The 17944-nt window shown below is 49.2% G+C and overlaps 1 protein-coding gene across 1 annotated transcript; it reads right to left on the reverse strand.

Moving 5' to 3' along the window:
- Positions 1 to 962: 962 nt before the first annotated feature.
- On the reverse strand, positions 963 to 11355 carry LOC131564212 (BPI fold-containing family B member 4-like). The gene is made up of 15 exons (XM_058814548.1): positions 11244 to 11355; positions 10394 to 10508; positions 9852 to 9956; positions 9079 to 9234; positions 7255 to 7318; positions 6841 to 6904; positions 6311 to 6402; positions 5121 to 5294; positions 4497 to 4550; positions 3767 to 3934; positions 3598 to 3665; positions 2497 to 2539; positions 1947 to 2010; positions 1535 to 1611; positions 963 to 986 (listed from the first exon to the last, which is right to left on the reverse strand). Exons 1-15 carry the CDS (start codon positions 11353 to 11355, stop codon positions 963 to 965), a joined length of 1380 nt encoding a protein of 459 aa, XP_058670531.1.
- Positions 11356 to 17944: the final 6589 nt, after the last annotated feature.

Raw genomic sequence — 17944 nt, forward strand, 5'->3', positions numbered from 1 at the left:
TTGTCATGTCATCCAGTGCTGGGAAAAACTGGGGTTGGAGAGGCCATTTAAAACCTGAGACTTGTAATTTATTTAACACAGAATAATTTGGGTTTTTTAAAATCCAAAATGCTGGGATTCTTATCACTGTGACATGCAGAGACCAACAGGCTGTGACATCAGCCTAAGCAGACGTGGCTCTGGGAGGCACATGGGTGTTCTCCAGGGCTGTCAGACCTCTAGGTCCTCTGCTAAGGAAGTTTTCCCTCCAGATTCTATTTGGAAATGCTTCATGACCTTTGGAAATTCGATTTAATTTTGATTTCTGCTTGTGGATTAGCATTTGGTCAGCAGGTTATCAGACCAGGGGGAGCCACTGAAAGTTCAATTTTTTTTCTCAGGAAGTTAAAGTGGGAAGACTTTTCAAACCCAAAATATTGATTGTCACAAAGGAACAAGGTCCCAGAGTGGAGGCAGGACAGAAGCTCACCTTGAGAAGCATCAGAAACCAGAACCTCATTCCAAGCACTAAAAAAGTAGGAACATTTATTAAAAGAGTTACATGACAAATGTATGCTGAGCTCCCACTCAGCACTTCACATCCTCCTGGACAAGGATGGGGCCATTCACTTCAGAAGCCACATGCAACAAATTCACTTTTCCATTCTACCAGGAAAAATTTTACCTCAGAACAAATTTCCCAATTTCACTTCAGCACCACATTCAACTGCTGTGACTGTGACCCCAAAATCACACCAGCTTCTCTAAATAAATGTTTGTACACAGAGCTGCCAGTCAGGTTTGCAAGTGTCAAACTGTACTCACACAAACCAATTCATTTTAAAGTATTTTAAAGTATTATCAAGAGCCTTGAATCAAGTTTAGTAAAAAAAAGCAGATAATGCTGGTGCTGGCATTCCATTCTTGCTGCTCTCTTCCTCTCTCTGCCCCCACAGTCCTCTCCATGCCTCAGGCTGCACAGCTCACACCAGAAACACGATCAGGCCCTGGAGGAGAGCAGGGAGAAACACAAACACATTATTTCCCATCAAGGGATGTTGGTTCACAACACACAGCAAAGACAGAACCCTCCTGCAGAAGTCCTCATGTCCAGTTTGTAATAAGGAGGGCACAGAACTCTTTGGGAGGTGTTGGGGAATATTCTGGCTGCTCCAGGACACCTCCAGGGTGATCAGGGCTGGAACTTGGGGCAATTCAGGATTCTTTGGATGGTGCCACTGGAGAGGGCTTGTCTGAATGCCTGGATCCACATCAGAGCTGCTCCCACTGAGTTCTTCAGAAAGAAAAGTGGGCCTGGACAGGGAACTGGGACGTGCCCCAGTGCCTGAGCACTGCTCATGGTGCAGCTGGGCCCACACCTTGTGTGGGCATCACATCCTCAGGAACATTCCCTGGCCAGGGAGGTCAGACAGAGCAGCCCTGTCAGTCTTTCAGGGATTGAGTTCTACAGCCCTTGCACACACAGGCAGCACCAGCAGGGTTCTGTGACCGGCCCTGGAGCCTCACAGGAAGGAGCAACCATCGGAGCACTCACCGCTTTTATCTGGAAATCCACATTCACCAGGGGAATGCGCAGCACCTTGGGCAGAGGGATCCCCATGCTCAGGGCACCTGCGGGGACAGACAGGTCCTCAGCCCAGCACAGGGCTGCTCCAGGGAGGGCACAGGGAGCAGGGATTCTCAGCCACCACTGTGTGCTTGTCTTTCCTCAGTTCTCCATCACTGACTGCTGCCAGAACCGATGCTGGGGTGGGATGGTGCAAATATAAGGCTGGACTTTTAACTACATCCTCAAAATTGGGATTTCAGGGTTTTAATGGCTCCAGCACTCCTTATACATCTTCCAAACCCACCCACCCACACACACACACACACAGAGCTCCCTCTTCCCTCCTTGCCCACAACTCCAAGTGCTCCCATCATTGCAGCCATCCAGGTCACCTTACCATTGATGGCAGGCATGAACGTTTCCACAAGCAAATTGCTGCAGTGGGGCTTCAGGGTGGAGATCTGAATCAGAGAAGGAACAACCACATGAGCAGCACTGCCTGGCCCACACCAGCAGCAAGCAGGACCCTTGGGACTGCAAACCACTGCCCACTGACACAGCAAAAGAACAGTCTCTCTTCTCTTTGAAGTGAATCTACTTTTTTCTTCAATTTGTATTCAATCCTTCCTTTAGAAAAACTTCTGCCTCGTGACACTTCTGCTGCAGCTCAGTGTGAGCTTTGCCCAAGCAGAGGTGAATAAACAAACAGATTTCAGCTTTACATTTTCTTTATTAGAAAAGGCAGAAGGGAAAAAGAAACCCCAGTGACAGAGGAATTGCTACAACCTACACCACAGAGCAGCTAACAGCTCTGACCATCAGCAGGGGCAATCCATCACAGCATCCCACAGCCACTGCCTGGCTCCCTCCCTTCCCAGGAGCCACAGGACATCATGCTCGGCTGCTCTCCCTGCCCAGTAAGGCCCAGACTAGTGTTAGAGACTTACATCACTGATGCCAACATCAGAAGACTCCAAGGAGAGGGAAGTGCTGCAGGGAAAGGAGAGCAAAGAGCAGGTCAGACACAAGGCACCAGCCAGAGCTCACAGCCAGACCCAGCCGCCTCCAAGCACACTCAGCCCCTGGGCACAGACCCACAATGGGACACCTGCATTGTGACATGAAAAACAGGGGCTGGCACACTTGCAAGAGAGAAAAGAAAACAGGAAAATAAAAGCTTAACCTAATTTTAATTTGCTTGTCAACGATGCAGCACTGCAGCAGGGCACACACAGCTCCTGGCTGCACCTTCCCTCTCCCTCCCTTCACTTTCAGGAAGGAAACAGCTCCTGCCCAGCTGGGAGCAGAGCTGCTGGAACCCCGTGGCAGGGGGCTGGAACTGGATGATCTTTAAGATCCCTTCCAACCCAAACCATTCTGTGATTCTATGTAAAAGCACACAGTCTGGTGAATTTGCTACAGCTCCTCATCTATCACTGCAATCACACAACTATCCATACCTAAAATGGATGCTTTATTTCCACTTTCAATTTCTCTTTTCTACTTCTATTGAATCTTGTTATACCCTTGTCTATTGAATTAAAAGCCTTTTGACGCATTTCTATTCCCTATATCACTGCATACAAGCTATGCCAATTTTGCTTCTAAATCCAGCTCTTTGACAACCTAAATGGCCCAAAATCCTCAAACCTCCTGCTATAAGGAATGCTCTCCAATCTTTAATCATGCCTTGACTGGCATTAATGACAGCACTTTCCTTTACTGCTTTATCATTCATGTCCAATATCAGGCATTTCAAACCACTGCCCAGGATCAAAGTCAAGCTGACAGTCTTGCAATTATTCAGGTTACCTCATTCCTCCTTGTTATAAAACTGACACACTTTTCCTCCAGCCTCTTAAAACTTTCCAACTGCTGCAATCCTTCCTGAACTACCCCATCCACCTTATGCCATCAGTCAGGTATGAAATTCTCACATTCAGATGAAATGTCTAGTTTACAGACACAGAAAACATTTCAAGGCAGGAGCCCCAGAGCCAACATTGCAGCACAGAGAATGCCCCCACCTGTGTGAGGGGACAGCTCACCTGCCCAAGGCCAGCTGCAGCATCAGCCTGCCCCCAACAATGGACACACGGACATTTAGAGCAAGGTCCTGCAGGCAGAGAGGGAGAGGATCAGCAGATGGAAACATCCCCATCCCAGCCACCTCTCACCCTGGCTGCACCCCTCTGAGGCAGCTCCATGCACACTTACAGCCTTCAGCAGCAGGAAGTTGAGGATGGATCCATCTAAGTGGTTACCAAACAGCTGAATCAGGACTGACAGCTTGACACTGGCTTTGTTTTCTTCCAAGAGGATGAGCGGGTTCCCTCTCAACACCAGTTTGATGCTCAGAGGACTGGTCCCACTGCAGGCGGAGCACTGTGGGAATTGGGGACGCATGGAGGTGGCTGCTGGCACCCCACACAACAGCCAGGCAGGGACTGGCAGTCCCTGGGCAGACTCTCACAGCCCCATGGCTCCACAGGGCCTCCCCAAGGTCACACACACCCTGGACAAGCCAAATTACAGGTCCAGCAGCATGGATGAGCTCTCCATGCCGAGGGCAGAAGGGATGAGGAAGGCAAGGTGGACACAGAGGGGGCTGTGGGTGTCAGAGGGTGCCCAAGAAATGGGATACACAGGAAACAGGAGATAATTGTCAGCTTTCCATGGCAATGGCTACAGGCTGAGAGAAGGATTTCCCCTGTTCAGGGAGCAGGAGAAGGCTGGAACAGACAATGGCACACAGGAGAGCAGGGCAGGGCTGTGCAGAGCCCCAGTCCCTCTCCCATTCCCATCAGCTGGTCAGGCAGCAGGACAGGCTCAGGTGCAAGAGAAGGGGAGCAGGAGACTGGGGACCTTTGGCAGGGGCATGATGGCACATCCCAGGTGCATCCTGGAGAGCTTTACACAAACCCTTGGGCCAGAGCAAGCTGCTCACCCCAGCAGGAGCGATGGTCCACACGGCCTCGCGCAGGCGGCTGGCACCGGAGAACTGAGGGGACAGAAAACAACAACACCCATCAACAACCCAGCACCAACAACACCCATCCTGCTGGGCCACCCCATCCCACAGTGCCCTGAGCCCCCCACTCTCCCCAGTGCTCTCTGGGTGACTCCTGGTAGTTGTTAAGGTGGAAGGTGATGCTCCCCAGAGGCTTTCAACACCTGCCATGTGTGGACCCCAACACTTCCCATGGAAAGCACAGATCAGAGGCATGGGAAATGCAAACACCCAGGGGATGGCACTGCAGACATGGACATGCAATGTCTTTTCTCTGTGGCACTTTGCAGACTCTTTGAAAGGCTGACAGCCTGCAGGAGTCCACGGCACAGGCTCAGCTGCTCTCCACTGGTGTCCCCAGGGGTGTCCTTGCAGACAAGAGCACAGCTGGGCAGTGCAGGTGCTATTGCAGCTCTCTGAGAAGGGCAGGAGGGAGGCAGTGCTGGGGTCAGCACACACACAATGCACACAGCCAGGGACAGGCACAAACAGCCCTCCCTGGAGCCGTTACCTGTCCCTTGTCATTCGTTCCAGCATGAAACACTGCCCTGCTGTACTCACCACGTCTGGCGTGCAGGGGAAGGTCTGTGGGGGCAGCTGGAGCAGCAGGGACAGGACTGCATTGAGGAAGCTCTGGCGCATCACCAAGAGCAGCAGTCGGTCCATCAGGGGAGGCAAAGCAGAGGGGGACGAGTCGTGGGGGATGGTGCTGCCTCCCACCTGCTTCACCACGCCCTGCAAGGAGAGGTGACACAGGCATCAGCCCTGAAAGCCTCAAGGCACAGTCAGATCTCACAGGAGGGCAGTGGTGCCAGATGAACATCCCTCAGGAAAGCACCAGACTCGAGCAGGTGACTCTGTTTCATAGATGGAAGGAGCTGACAAGGGTGAGCCAGAGTAACTGAGGTGCCATTAGCTAACACCAGAAAATTTATTACTAGCTAATAAGAAATGTTATTATTAGCTAATAACACACTGTCCACATCACAAATCAGTGCTTCACTCCATCCCTGAGGTCTCACTCCAAGCACCGAGGGGTGATGGGGCTGTGATCCCACAGTGATCCTAGACCTGCCCCAGCCACCCTCCAGCTGCACAGACATCCACACTGACACTGGCTTTTTGCTAGGGAGACTGGTTCTGACCATCCGGGGGGGTTGGGGGCAAAGGCTCCTCCCAATGAAGTCATTTCACCAAAGTTAGTTCAGCAGCATGGATTTCACAGGCTGCAGTGTTTGCTATCACAAACTCCTCTTTAGTGCTCATGTCCCACTGGCTTCTGTCCAGCTGCTCACTTTTTTAAGCTCTCCTGGTAGCAAGCAGCTTGCTTTCTGTTGTTTGGGTTTTTTTTCCCTCACAGTGAGACAGAAGTAAAAAATGTATCTGTTAGCCTGGTTCAGCATTCACCCATTGCAGAGACTGAACAGCAGAGGCAAAAAGCACCAGCAGCAGGTCTGCAGGGCAAGAGAAATGAAGAGAACAACTCATGCCATGAGAAGGAGAACTGCTCATCCCAGCAGATACATCCAATAGACACAGCCTGGGGCAAACTCAGGGTGGGTTGGCATACAGAGCACAAGAAGAAAAGCCCACACAATCACTTGGTGGTGATTTGGATAAAGATCTAAACATTTGGAGGTGCATTTCCAGGACAAATCATTAGCCCAGCTCCTCGTGGGATTCTACAGCTCCCACGGGACGAGGAATGCACAGCCAGGTTCTCAGGGTCCTGCTGCCCAGCATTAACTTACATCTAAATCCAGCCCAAGGAACTTGCCAGAGGTGTAGGGGATGCTGGCCAGCTGGTAGTGGATTGTTCCCGCTGTGCCCACGGGGATCACGGCTACACACAGGAAAAGGATTGTTACAGCACCAAAGGATTGTTACAGCACCTGGAAATCAGCAACAACACAACCTCCCCTGGCCCCCACACCCTCAAACAGGCCCAAGCATTCAGGGCTCAGGGGTGCTTGCTGATACTCCAAAAGGCCAGAACATCCCCAAATTCAGCTTGGTGGGATCTGCCTTTGGGATATAGCACAAAAAGAGCATCAAAGACAATAAGAAAAATCCAAAGGTGATGCATAGAAATGGAATAAGGAGGGCTTAGGTGGGAGCAGTTCATTGGAATGCTGGGGTGTGAGTTCCAGGCTCACCAACAGCCCTGCAGAAGTGCTGGACTTCTCCTGATGCACTGATGGACTTGGTGTGGGTAAATGGGTCTTGTTCCCACTGTGGGAAACACGGGGCAGCAGTGCCTCACCCTCCACAAGCAACTCACCATTGAGAGTGCTCAGGAGATGGATGTTCACAAGGTTCATCACAATATCCACCACGGGGCAGAGCTGCAACACAAAGCACACATGGGACTGCTCACCCCGCTCACCACCGACCCTGCCCACAGGCCCTCCTTTCCCCACCAGGGGAAAAGCTGCATGGCAATAGACACAGCTGGGGTGCTGGGAAAGGCTTGGGGCACTGGAGCATCCCTGGAGCTGTGGGACCACACTGGAGGGGAGTTTTGATCTGAGGCACTGCCCTACAGACAGCAGTGATGTGGGAGAGCAGCACAGAGAGGCATTGGATCTTGCTGTGGCCTCACAACCAGTTTTTCCCAGTATTTCCCAGTATTTAACCAGTTTTCCCCAGTATTTCTGTGCCTCAGCTGTGATAGGAGGACAATCCTCAGCCATACCAAAGCGGGCAGAGTCGCTGTCAGCTGGCGAAGCACCAGCTCATTCACTGACAGGGTGAGCAAGCTGGAAAAAAAAAGGAAAAAGAACTGCAAATCAGCACAAACAACGCTCCAGGACAGGAGACAAAAAGATCTCCAGCCTTCATTTTGCATTCTCCTACACCCTCAGTCATCCCTTCAGGGCCAGTGCTGTGGCTGATGCTCACCAGAGCAGGGGCTGGAGATACAATTATATATATATATACATATATATATATATGTGTGTGTGTGTGTGTGTGTGTGTGTATGTATGTATATATTTATATATATTTATTTATATATTTTATATGTATGTTATGTATATATATGTTATATATATGTGTGTTATATATATATATATATTTATATATATATATATATATATATATATATATATATTCTCTCCTCACCCCACTAAGGAGAGAATTTCACTCATTGCTGAAAATCACAGAATCATTAAGGTTGGAAAAGACATCTAGACATCTAAAATTATCAAGTCCAACCATCAGCTCTGCACTACAACCATGTTCCCCACTAAACCACATCCTGAAGTGCCATGGACACATTTTTTAGCACTTCCAGGGGTGGTGTCTCTACCACTTCCCTGGGCAGCCTGTTCCAGTGCTTGACAACCCTTTCTGTGAGGCAAATTTTTCCTTCAGCTCTCAGGGAGCTTTCACTGCATGAAAAGAGTGAGCCTCTCACAGTCTAACCTTGTGCTTGGTATCTCCCTCAGGTATTTAAATCAGTGCTGTAGTTAAGGGAAGAGGGAGCTGTTAGGAAATATCTTCATGTTAGTTACTGGGAACAAACAATTTGCATCTGGAATAACAAGAGGAGAAATCTGCTGTGTGACATTTCCACACTGCTGCTGAATAACTCACTCAGGACCTGTGATGCCTGCAGCAGCACAGAGGCAGTTTTGTCTGATAATCAATATATTTCTGGACTGTTGAGTTGGCAAGACCCAGACAGCAGGAATTCATAGAGCACCTCTTATTTATGCCCAAATTCTGCCTACAAATGGATCTGAGGAGCTGCCATGAAGTCATTTGTGTATATCTACATTTCCCTCACCCCCCTAGGAGTTCACTTCCTGCAAATCATCACTTTAATCCTGTTAAAAATCAAACCATGACCCTCAGAGCAGGTGAGTTGTGTTCCTCTGTTCACTCACACAGCATTTTTCAAATCAGCTGCTGCACTGATTGAAATATAATGCATAATGCAAAAATTAATTAGGAGAATTTAGATGAACCTGAAAAGTAAGTAATTCAAAAGCAATAGAAGAAAATATTTCCCATTATCAATTTACAGCTGAGTTCATCAATACATGAAGTCAGCAAATCCTTGCTGTCAAGAATTTAATAAGACTGAGCAAGAGATGGGACATTTGCATGGAATTACACACAACCACAGCAGTCAGAGGGAAACTCCACATGCCAGGCATGGGACAGCAGCCAAAGGCAGAGTACAAAACCAGGGAATGTAATGGTCCTGTTTTCCTGGAATCCTCCCAGCCCCATTACTCCTATCCTTTGGATATCAATTCTCCAGCTAAGTCTAGAGAAAGTGTGTTGGGAAAGGTACCAAACCTCATGCTTCACATCTTAAAATTTCCACAGGCAAACAGAGCAAATTAACCCTCATCCCACTGATGCAATTGGCATTGGCAATAGGGAGGAAATTCCATCCCTGAGGCCTGGCTCTGTATCAGCGAGCACTGTCTGTGTCCTGGCACACTGCACATGTCAATAAAGAGGAGAGGATTGCACATAACAAAAACATAAATCCACGGGCACCTACCCAGAAAGGACCTTGATCTTTATGGCCCCAAGAATGCAGAGGCAGTCTTCAGTGACAACCTGGAACGTGCCAGATTCAAAATTCGTGCATTTAATGTTTGCAGTAATGTTCACCTCCACTAAGATATCAATGAGTTCTGAGAGCAGGCCAACCAAGCTGCAAAAAAAGCAAAGGGGATTATTGCATCTCTCAGCCTCTACACACAGAAACTCACCAAAGCCAGGAGAAACAGACTTTTCCATTTCCTGCAATGCCACAGGTCATCTTTTGGTGTGACTGTGTTCACAGGGGTCTTAGAATGAGGGAAGAGATGAGGATCTGACTCCATGTTTCAGAAGGTTTGATTTATTATTTTATTATATATATTATAATAAAACTATACTAAAATAATAGAAGAAAGGATTTCATCAGAAGGCTAGCTAAGAATAGAAAAAGAAAGAATGATAACAAAGGCTTGTGGCTCGGACAGACAGTCCAAGCTGGCTCACTGTGATTGGCCATTGATTAGAAACATCCAACATGAGCCAATCCCAGATGCACCTGTTGCATTCCACAGCAGCAGATAACCATTTTTTGTATTTTGTTCCTGAGGTCTCTCCGCTTCTCAGGAAGAAAAATCCTAAAGAAAGGATTTGTCATAAAACATGTCTGTGACATTTTGGTGTCTGTTTTGCTCTGTGACTTTATTATAGGTAACAAACAAGTGTTTGTTAATCCTTAAGAGATGCAAAATACACCAGGGTAGGGGCTTCCCTCACTGAATCCCCACTCACCAGTTGCCTCTGAGCTGCAGCTTTGCCCCGATGGTCAGCTGGACCCCGATCCCTGGCAGCAGCACCACCGACAGCCTGGGCACCCGGACCTTGATGAGGTGCAGGCTGTGAACAACAGCAAGGGCTGGCACAGATTAAAAACACCTCCCAGCAGCTGAGCAGCTGCACCCAGGGAGGACCCACAGCACCCACAGCTCCCCAGACACCTTCAGATGGAGGTACAAGGGTAAGGGACAGCTGGCTACAAGAAGCCTAGAACAAGACTGGGGTGGAAGCTGACTTTGGAGAGCTGTCTGCTTTTTCCCCTCTGTGGTGCCTTTTGCCTTTCTCAGTGCTGCCAGGCATTAACAACACCACCAGAGCTGTCACTCTGCACCAACAGCCTGCAGGGTCCCTTGCTGGGACCACACTAACATTGTTGGGTCAGAATTTCAGTACCACAATAAACCAAGGATATCAGCCCAGGCCAACCCTGCCAGGGACAGCTCAGCTTGTCTTGTTCAGAAGTGATGCTGAAGGAGCACTCGCAGGGAAGCACTTACTCTGTGATGCTGGTGGGAGAGCTCAGCTGACTCCCTTCACCCATGATGTTGGGAACCACGAGACCCTGCAGGTGCTGGTGGATGAGCCCACTATGAATTATGGCATCTGAGAGAACTGGAAAACATCTCTGTGTGAGGACCAGCCTGCAGCAGTGACCTCTCCCCCCTCAGACAGACCCATCCAAAGTCCTTCCACTCCCCAGGACTCCTCATGGAGAGACATCAGCTGTCTCCATGCAGTAAAATAACACACGGATGGTATTTTACAACTTTGGTGCAACAAACCAAAGCTGCCCTTGGTGAAGTAAACAGGAAAGCATCCCAGACTCCAATTCAAACATCACAGCTTGGCTGTGCACTGCCAGGAGCACCAGTGACCCCACTCAGAGGCTGGGTTCCACTCACAACTCATCTCCCCTTTGTCAAAGAGGTTCTTACTTGTTGATTTTTGCCTGTTTATTTTTGCTTTCGGCTTTTGGAGTTTTTTTAGTAGAAACAACTTGAAACAAGCCTGAACGTTGCAAATATTATTATGTCTGCTACTTCACAGCAGCTGTTTGTCAAACATCAGCTGCTCCAATATGGAAATGAGAAACTGAGAAAAAAAGAGGAAATAACCCAGATCTAGCCCTGAAATTCTGTGTTGCTGCTTGGAGCTGAAACGTGCCCCAGTTCTGGAGCAGAGATTTCCCTGACCCATGAATCTGGTGATGGCTCTCAGGGGCTCTGAGCAAAGCCTGCAGCCCTGAGGAATTATGAAATAAAGATGATGGGGAGTAAAACTCAGGAAGTTTTACGCCCCACAGAGCTTTCAAAGCAAACACAACTTGGAGGTGTTTTTTGTAGTTACCATTCTGCATCGCCCGCGGGCTCACAGCACAGGACAGGCCAGACAAGACTTCCTGCGAGGGTGAGAGGAGGCCACAGAAAAATACGATCCCAAAAAGCTTCAAAACCTTCATCTCCAGAAGATTCCCCTGCTGGCAACGGAGACATCAGAGGGGACAGTGAGGAAAAAACTCTCAGAAGCGGCCCCAGTGTCTTTATGAGGAAAGAAGTCAAGAAAGGAATCCCTCCTTTACTCTTTATCTGGATCATAGGAGACTCTGTTCAAGCCCAGAGCAAGAGAACCTTCTTCATGTCCACACACATGGACAGGCTCCATGTGTGGGTCAATAAAAGCACTTTCCTCATCCCTTGTGACTGGCCCAAAATGTTCACACAAAAGAAGCCAAACTTGATGTTTAAGCTATTTCTGTATCCCTGCAATACACAGGTACAGGTCTTTTGGTGAGGGGCTTTGCCAAGGGAAGCATCTGAGGATTATCTGTGCTCCTTCTACCTTTCAAAAGCAATAAACTAAAGCACAAGTGATTAAAAAAAAAAAAAAGCCAGCTAGAAGTTATAACTTAATAACTACTAACATAAATTTAATTATGACATAGCAGACATAGGGAGGTGATCAGGAGCTTGGTGCCCAGCACAATCTCCAACCAAAGCAGTCAAGCACTTCCAGCATGAGGACCCTGCCACTGCAGCTGTCACCCTGCCACCACACCACCAGCACCTGGAGGACGTTACCTGACTCAGCTGCAGCCAGCTGGGATGGGCTCTTGGCTCCACTCAGGCTCCTCTGGACTCCTCGGGGCTCTGTGATGTCCCTTTGTTCCCCACAGCTGAGATGAAGGTAGCATCCCTTATATAAAATCTGCAGCAAGTGGACACACCTCTTCTGCTCAGCCTCCCTGCCCCATGATCAGCCATCCCTTTGCTCCTGCTCCTGGAAAGCACCACCCAGACACCAATTTTCTTGTTAGAAACAAGGCAGCATCACTGCATCACCAACCCCTGAGTCGCTGCTCACTCGGCCTCCAGATGCTGCTTTCGGGCCACTCCATCCCCTTCTAGAAAGGGTGCCCTGCACAAGTGCATCCAATGGAGACCCTATGACCTTAAAAACAACCTTTTTAGGAAATAGTGAGAATTACTGAAGACTCCTAGCAGAAGGCTGATGTAACTTCCCATACAGGAAGGCAGCACAGAAAGAGCACAGGAACAGGGCTCCAGACGACTTAGACCTAGAATATCTATTTTTGGCAAAGTGTCAGATTTAAGACTCATTCCTGTTTCAAGTGGATTCCTGGGAAATTGTTTTCATGACAAACAGCAATGCTGAGAGTTGCAGAGACCTGATAAAGCTTGGCATTTAGATTGATTTCAGATGGGTCTGTAAAGTGCCATGTAAAAAGTGAAGTTGTATTGAAATGCACAAAGCCAACGATTAACATAGTTTTGAATAAGCAACACTTATGGTAGCTGAACACTGGTAGCAGCAGCATGGATTTCAAAGGAAAGTCTCATCCTGCAGGAATAAGGCTCTCACCCCTCAGCAGATGCCTTGGCTGGGATAGCAGAAGTTTCCATTGTGCAGGGCCCTGGGAAGATCTTATCTGGGCACTTTGTTTGGGTCTGGTCACCCGTGCTCAGCTGGGATGGACGTGGGGAGCAGCAAAGGGCTGCTGAGAGCTGGGGAGCTGCAGAGGGGCTGGTGTGCTCAGCCTCATGGAACAGGGAGCAGCAGAGATACAATCATCCTCCACAAACACGGCGGAGGAGAAGGAAGGAGAGAGGGAGTGGAGCTGCCTGGGCTCAGGGACAAGGCTGGCACAGGAACAAACAAGGCTGATATGTTTAAGCTGAAGTTAGGAGAAAGCTGCAACCACCACAGTGAGTTTAAGGCTAGTTGTCCCCTGGGAATACAGAAGGCAGAAAAATACACTCAGGATTCACTTCAATACTGCACGAGGTGTGTTTCAGGAGCAGCAGCAAAGTGCTTGCACTGGTTCCTCAGCATGTGCTGCCCTTTGCTCAATGGAGCAAACTTTGGCTTGTCACAGACACTTGTTTTGTTTAACACTCAACCAGCACTGCATTTGATGTGCTGGTGGCAGTCTAGTCCCAAAAACAAGGGATGAACCAGATGATCTTAACAGGCACCCCATCCGTGCTGCTCCTTTTGTGTCCCCTTTCAGAGATCCAAATGCACCAGGCTGAGCAGTCACCATGAGCACACCCACAGTGAGGTGTCCATGACACTGCTCCAGTGCGCAGGAATATCACTGCTGCCAAAAGCCAGCTGCTGAGCATGAACAAATGTGGATCTCCAGCTGGTTTCAGAGTGTTCCTGTGTGTGCAATAAGCACCTGAGCTACTGTGGATGTGTGCGTGCCCAGCAGAGCCAGGATCCCATCGGATCCTCTCACTGCTCCATGGGATCCATCTCCACACCCTCACGTCCTGCACCACACCTGAACCACGGCACTGACAGCAGCTGTGAGGAACACAGCCCATTTTACACACCCTGGCCATATTTCTTCTTGCTCTGTGACTTTTTCCTCCTCAGTCACATCCCTTGTCTCCCCTCTCATGCACCCATATTTCATCCTCTCCTTGCAGCAGTGATTTAGATATCACTTACCAGGAGGCTGGATTCAGTCCTGCAGTGACAAGGGAAGATATATTAAAATAAAGCATCGCAAGAAATTGTAGAAGAGATTGTCTCAACACAACTGCTGGAAAGCAGAAGGGCTCAAGGAAAGACCAACACCCACAGAGAAGAAATGCTCCACAGCAGCCTCTGGCATCCTGCACTGCCCCAGGCTTGGGGTTCTGCAAGAAGGCAGGTTAAAAAGCAACAGGATCTTTAGAAGAGTAATATTAAAGTAATTAAATGTAATAGTTTTTAAAATATTATTAAATTAACTGATTTTTTCTCTAATATTCAGAACCATGGAAGCCTAGGGAAAACTTAGGAGAATTGTGCCCTACAGGTCAAATTAAAATACTGAGCAAAGCTGAAGATGAAATAAAATCAGGATTTTTGCACTACATTTTAATGACAGATGGTGGTTTTGAGACATTCCAGAGGTTGCAGGCTAGAGGAGCACAGCTTTCCTTCACTGCTATGTGACAAATAAAAACTAAAACTAAAATGTGTAACCTCAGCGTGTTAAAATTCTTTAAGAGGCAAATAGTAACTCCTTGTTTAGAGTATACATAAACTGAATCCTCTCTCTTGAGGTAAAAAGCCTAAATCTGGTGGCAGGGCTTGCAGCCTGGGGTTGAGCTGCTTTGTACAGATGTTCGGCCTTTTCCCTCTCAGGGACACCTCCTAGGAATCTGTGACTGCTTCCAAAGGGATGCTGTGAACATTAATGAACTGCTCAGCCCAGATGTCAATGGAAGTAATTCCCTGATGCCAACAAGAAGGCAGCAGCCCAAGGGGAAAGAGAAAGCACTTGGGGAGGAAAATGACGCAGCAAACTGCTGTGCTGGAACAAAAACTGGGAAAGGGCAGGGGGAACAAAATAAGTTTTAAGTGCTGACTGCAGCTGGGCTGTGAACTCTCTGGAATGCTGAAGTCGGGGTGATGAATTGTTTTTCCCATCCAGGATTTTACTGGGGAATGTGGCAGCATACCAGATCTGCCCTGGGAGGGGGACAGGCACCTCAGTCAGGGGCAGCTCAGCCCAGAGCCTGGAAAATAGCAATGGAAAAGGGTGACTCACTGCTCTGGTTCCTCTGCCTCACTGCGAGCTGGTTTGTTCAGGGGAGATTTTTTCCTGCTCTTGTTAATGAAATTGCTCAGGGAAGTGGAAGGAAGGAGCTGTCTTTGAGCTCCCCAATGCAGTGTAAAACGCTGAATTCAGCACCAGGAACATGGCATTAGTGCAGCACTGTCTCTGTGGAGTCACCTGTGTTCTGGTTGGTTTGGGATGGATTAATCTTCCCAGAGCCAGGCTCCAAAACTAATTTTGAGCAAGAGGATTTGCCAAAACTTAAACTAGAATCTCCTAGAAAGGACCTGGAAGGTTTTAGCAAGAACTGAAGGACTCAAATCCTCCTCACGTTTTGGGACTTGACTTGAGCCCAGGATTGACAGAACCCACAATCCCCAGGGCCAGATTTACAGTGGCTGGTTTAGCAGCTCCCATTGTCAGCAGCCCGGGAGGGCAGAGCAGCTTGATTAATACCCATCACTCCTGCAGCACAGCCAGCCCTGCCAAGCCCAGGCTGACCTGGGGCTGCTGCTTGGCACACAAACCCCTGAGCCGTGGCAGGGCGTGCGTGGGCAGACGTCAGAGCCCTCCTTTGCAGCTGTGCCCGTGTCTGATCACTCAGCCCTGCAGTTTCCTACTAGGGCAACTCAAGAAGCAGGAACAGAACCACACAGAGAGCCCAGGCAGGGAAAACAGGGAGAAGGACACAGAGGCACAAGCAGCAGCTGCCAGGAGCTGCCTGTCAGGAGGAGGCAGAGCAGCAGCATTGATTTCTGGAAGCATCTGCAATGCTGAGCATAAACAGCAAAGGCGAGTAAAATCACTGCCATGAGATAAGCACAAATCGATGTCTCCAGGAATTTTATAGACAGGAAATTTTCTTCTTCTGAGACGCCGACGGAAGCAGAAGGAGCATAATGTTATCAGCCTGCAAAAAGGGACAAACTTCATCAGGCAGATGCAGTGAGATGGAAAAGAAATGCACAGAAAACCATCACTCACTGGACACTCTGCAGTGCAAAAATGGAGGCACTTCTGCAGACAGTGTTCAAACCTTGCCCAGAGCTCCCCAATACAACACTGACAGCAGCTCAGGCTGGAGGGCTCACAGGGACACCCAGGGAAGCCCAGGCAGCCTTGCAAATCCCTTCCCAGCTGTTTGGACAGGCACTGGCCTCACCAAGTTTTGCAATATTTTATCAGTATCTGTCAGGGCAGCCAAATTGCTGCCCTGAGCACCTTTCTGGGGGGGTGTTTTGCATCTGGACTTTCAGATTTGGCCCATTCCGGGTTTCTCTGGGGCATCCTTTCTCAGCTGGCCCCACACAAGGCACACTTGGTGAGCAGAAGAGGTTGTGACCTTCCTGAAGGACTGCCAGGAGCCTCCAGGACGGACCATAGGGCACACACCAGCTGTCTGCCCCGTGTTTGGGGTGCATGGCCAGAGCCATCCCTGCCTTCCGCAGTGGCTGACCTACACCAGCATCTCTCTATCCTCCCTCCCTCCCTTCCTGCTGTTGCCCAGCACTCCCCCAGTAGAGCCTGGGTTCCTCAGTGATGCAACATGCACCTCAAAGTCAATTCCAGTTCTATGTTTTAAGCAAATGAATCCCTCTCCTGCTTTCTTCCCATCACTTCCAATCACTCGCACTGCGAGTGCTGTGAACGCCTCAATTCCTCCTCACTCTTCATTCCTCCAATTTACTTTTTTGCCTTCCTCTCAGTCTGGAAAATGGATTTCTGTCCATTTTGTTGTCTCAGAAAGTGTTGGCACTGTGGTGCCAGTGAAGAGTTTTTAAATAAAGACAGCTAATTCTATTTGACTGAAGGATAGCGACACAGACTCAAAGTCATGTTTCTGCCTTGCCTGAGGTTTGGGGAAGCTTTGCTTTACAAAAAGAAAAGCAGTATTGAGTGAAATTGTCCTTGATAGTCTCCATTAATCCCTGGGAAGAATTAACAGCAGCTTTATATTACATTCATACATCTTCTAGAAGCAAAGATTTCAGGCTTTCTGTCTTATTCACAGCTTTTAATAGAGACTTGACACGGTCTCTTTGGACACATCATCAGCACAGGTGGCAGAATTAGTACCCTGCTTTGTCCAGATGCTCCTCGGGGGATAAATTACAGCCCTGCAGGCAGGCAGGGTTTGGAGTCAGCGTTATGGAAATAAATGCTTATATCTAGGAAGACACCGACTGCTCTAAAGAAATTGCAGCTGAAACCAGAGAGTAAGTTCATGTTAAACAAACCTTGCTGATGAGTTAATTAGACTGACAAGCACGGATGAGGTCTAACTCACCCAGGTGCCGTTTTCCTTCCATCAGTTTGGTGATGGTGTGTCGATTCTGTCTTGGGGCAGAAACATCAAAACAACCAACGTGATTCTGAAAGGAGACAAAAAGGCATTAAAGGACAAAGAGGCATTAAAATCCCGAGCAGGCTGGAGGGCAAAGAACAGAGTCACACCACACAGGTAGGCGGCTGTCCTGCCTCTGACAGGGCTCAGAATCCCAGTTCACACCCACAGCTGGTGCCGGTATTTGTGAGCATCCCATCCCGTGTGCACCGAGGAGATGCCACATTTCCCACACATCCTCCCTGGGCCCCCATGCTTCCACACGGAAAAGCCATTCCCATGCAAAGGATGGGCAAGGACCTCGGCTCTCGCAGGGGGAAAGAAGCAGAGACGGGAGTGGGGAGTGCACGGGCCCAGAGCTAACCTGGAGACAAGCCTGGAGGGTTTCTGGTGAAATACACCCACGTAGGGCAGAGGAGAGCCGGGGAAAGGCCGCGGAGCGCACTCCGGGAGCCGGGAGAGCGGCTCGGACCCCAGCGTGGGGCTGGAACCGCGGGACTCGAACCCGCGGCCCCCGCAGCTCAGGGCGGCTCCCTTGGGCTGTGCCGCTCCCTGCTGGCGGCGAGCGGCCCCCGGGGCACGGAGCGGGCAGGGACCCCCGGGTTGGGCAGGGACCCCCGGCCTGAGCAG

This window comes from Ammospiza caudacuta, chromosome 15 (genome assembly GCF_027887145.1).
Source record: "Ammospiza caudacuta isolate bAmmCau1 chromosome 15, bAmmCau1.pri, whole genome shotgun sequence".
Lineage (NCBI taxonomy): Eukaryota > Metazoa > Chordata > Aves > Passeriformes > Passerellidae > Ammospiza > Ammospiza caudacuta.

What these genes read in the sequence shown, in the direction of transcription:
- LOC131564212 (XM_058814548.1), bottom strand. Translation starts at nt 11,355, where the DNA reads ATGAAGGTTTTGAAGCTTTTTGGGATCGTATTTTTCTGTGGCCTCCTC. An exon ending in AAGATCAAGGTCCTTTCTGG is followed by an intron (nt 7,319 to 9,078) that starts GTAGGTGCCCGT and finishes TTTTTTTTCCAG; the next exon opens with CTTGCTCACCCTGTCAGTGA. An exon ending in TCCTTGGGCTGGATTTAGAT is followed by an intron (nt 5,295 to 6,310) that starts GTAAGTTAATGC and finishes CTCTCCTTGCAG; the next exon opens with GGCGTGGTGAAGCAGGTGGG.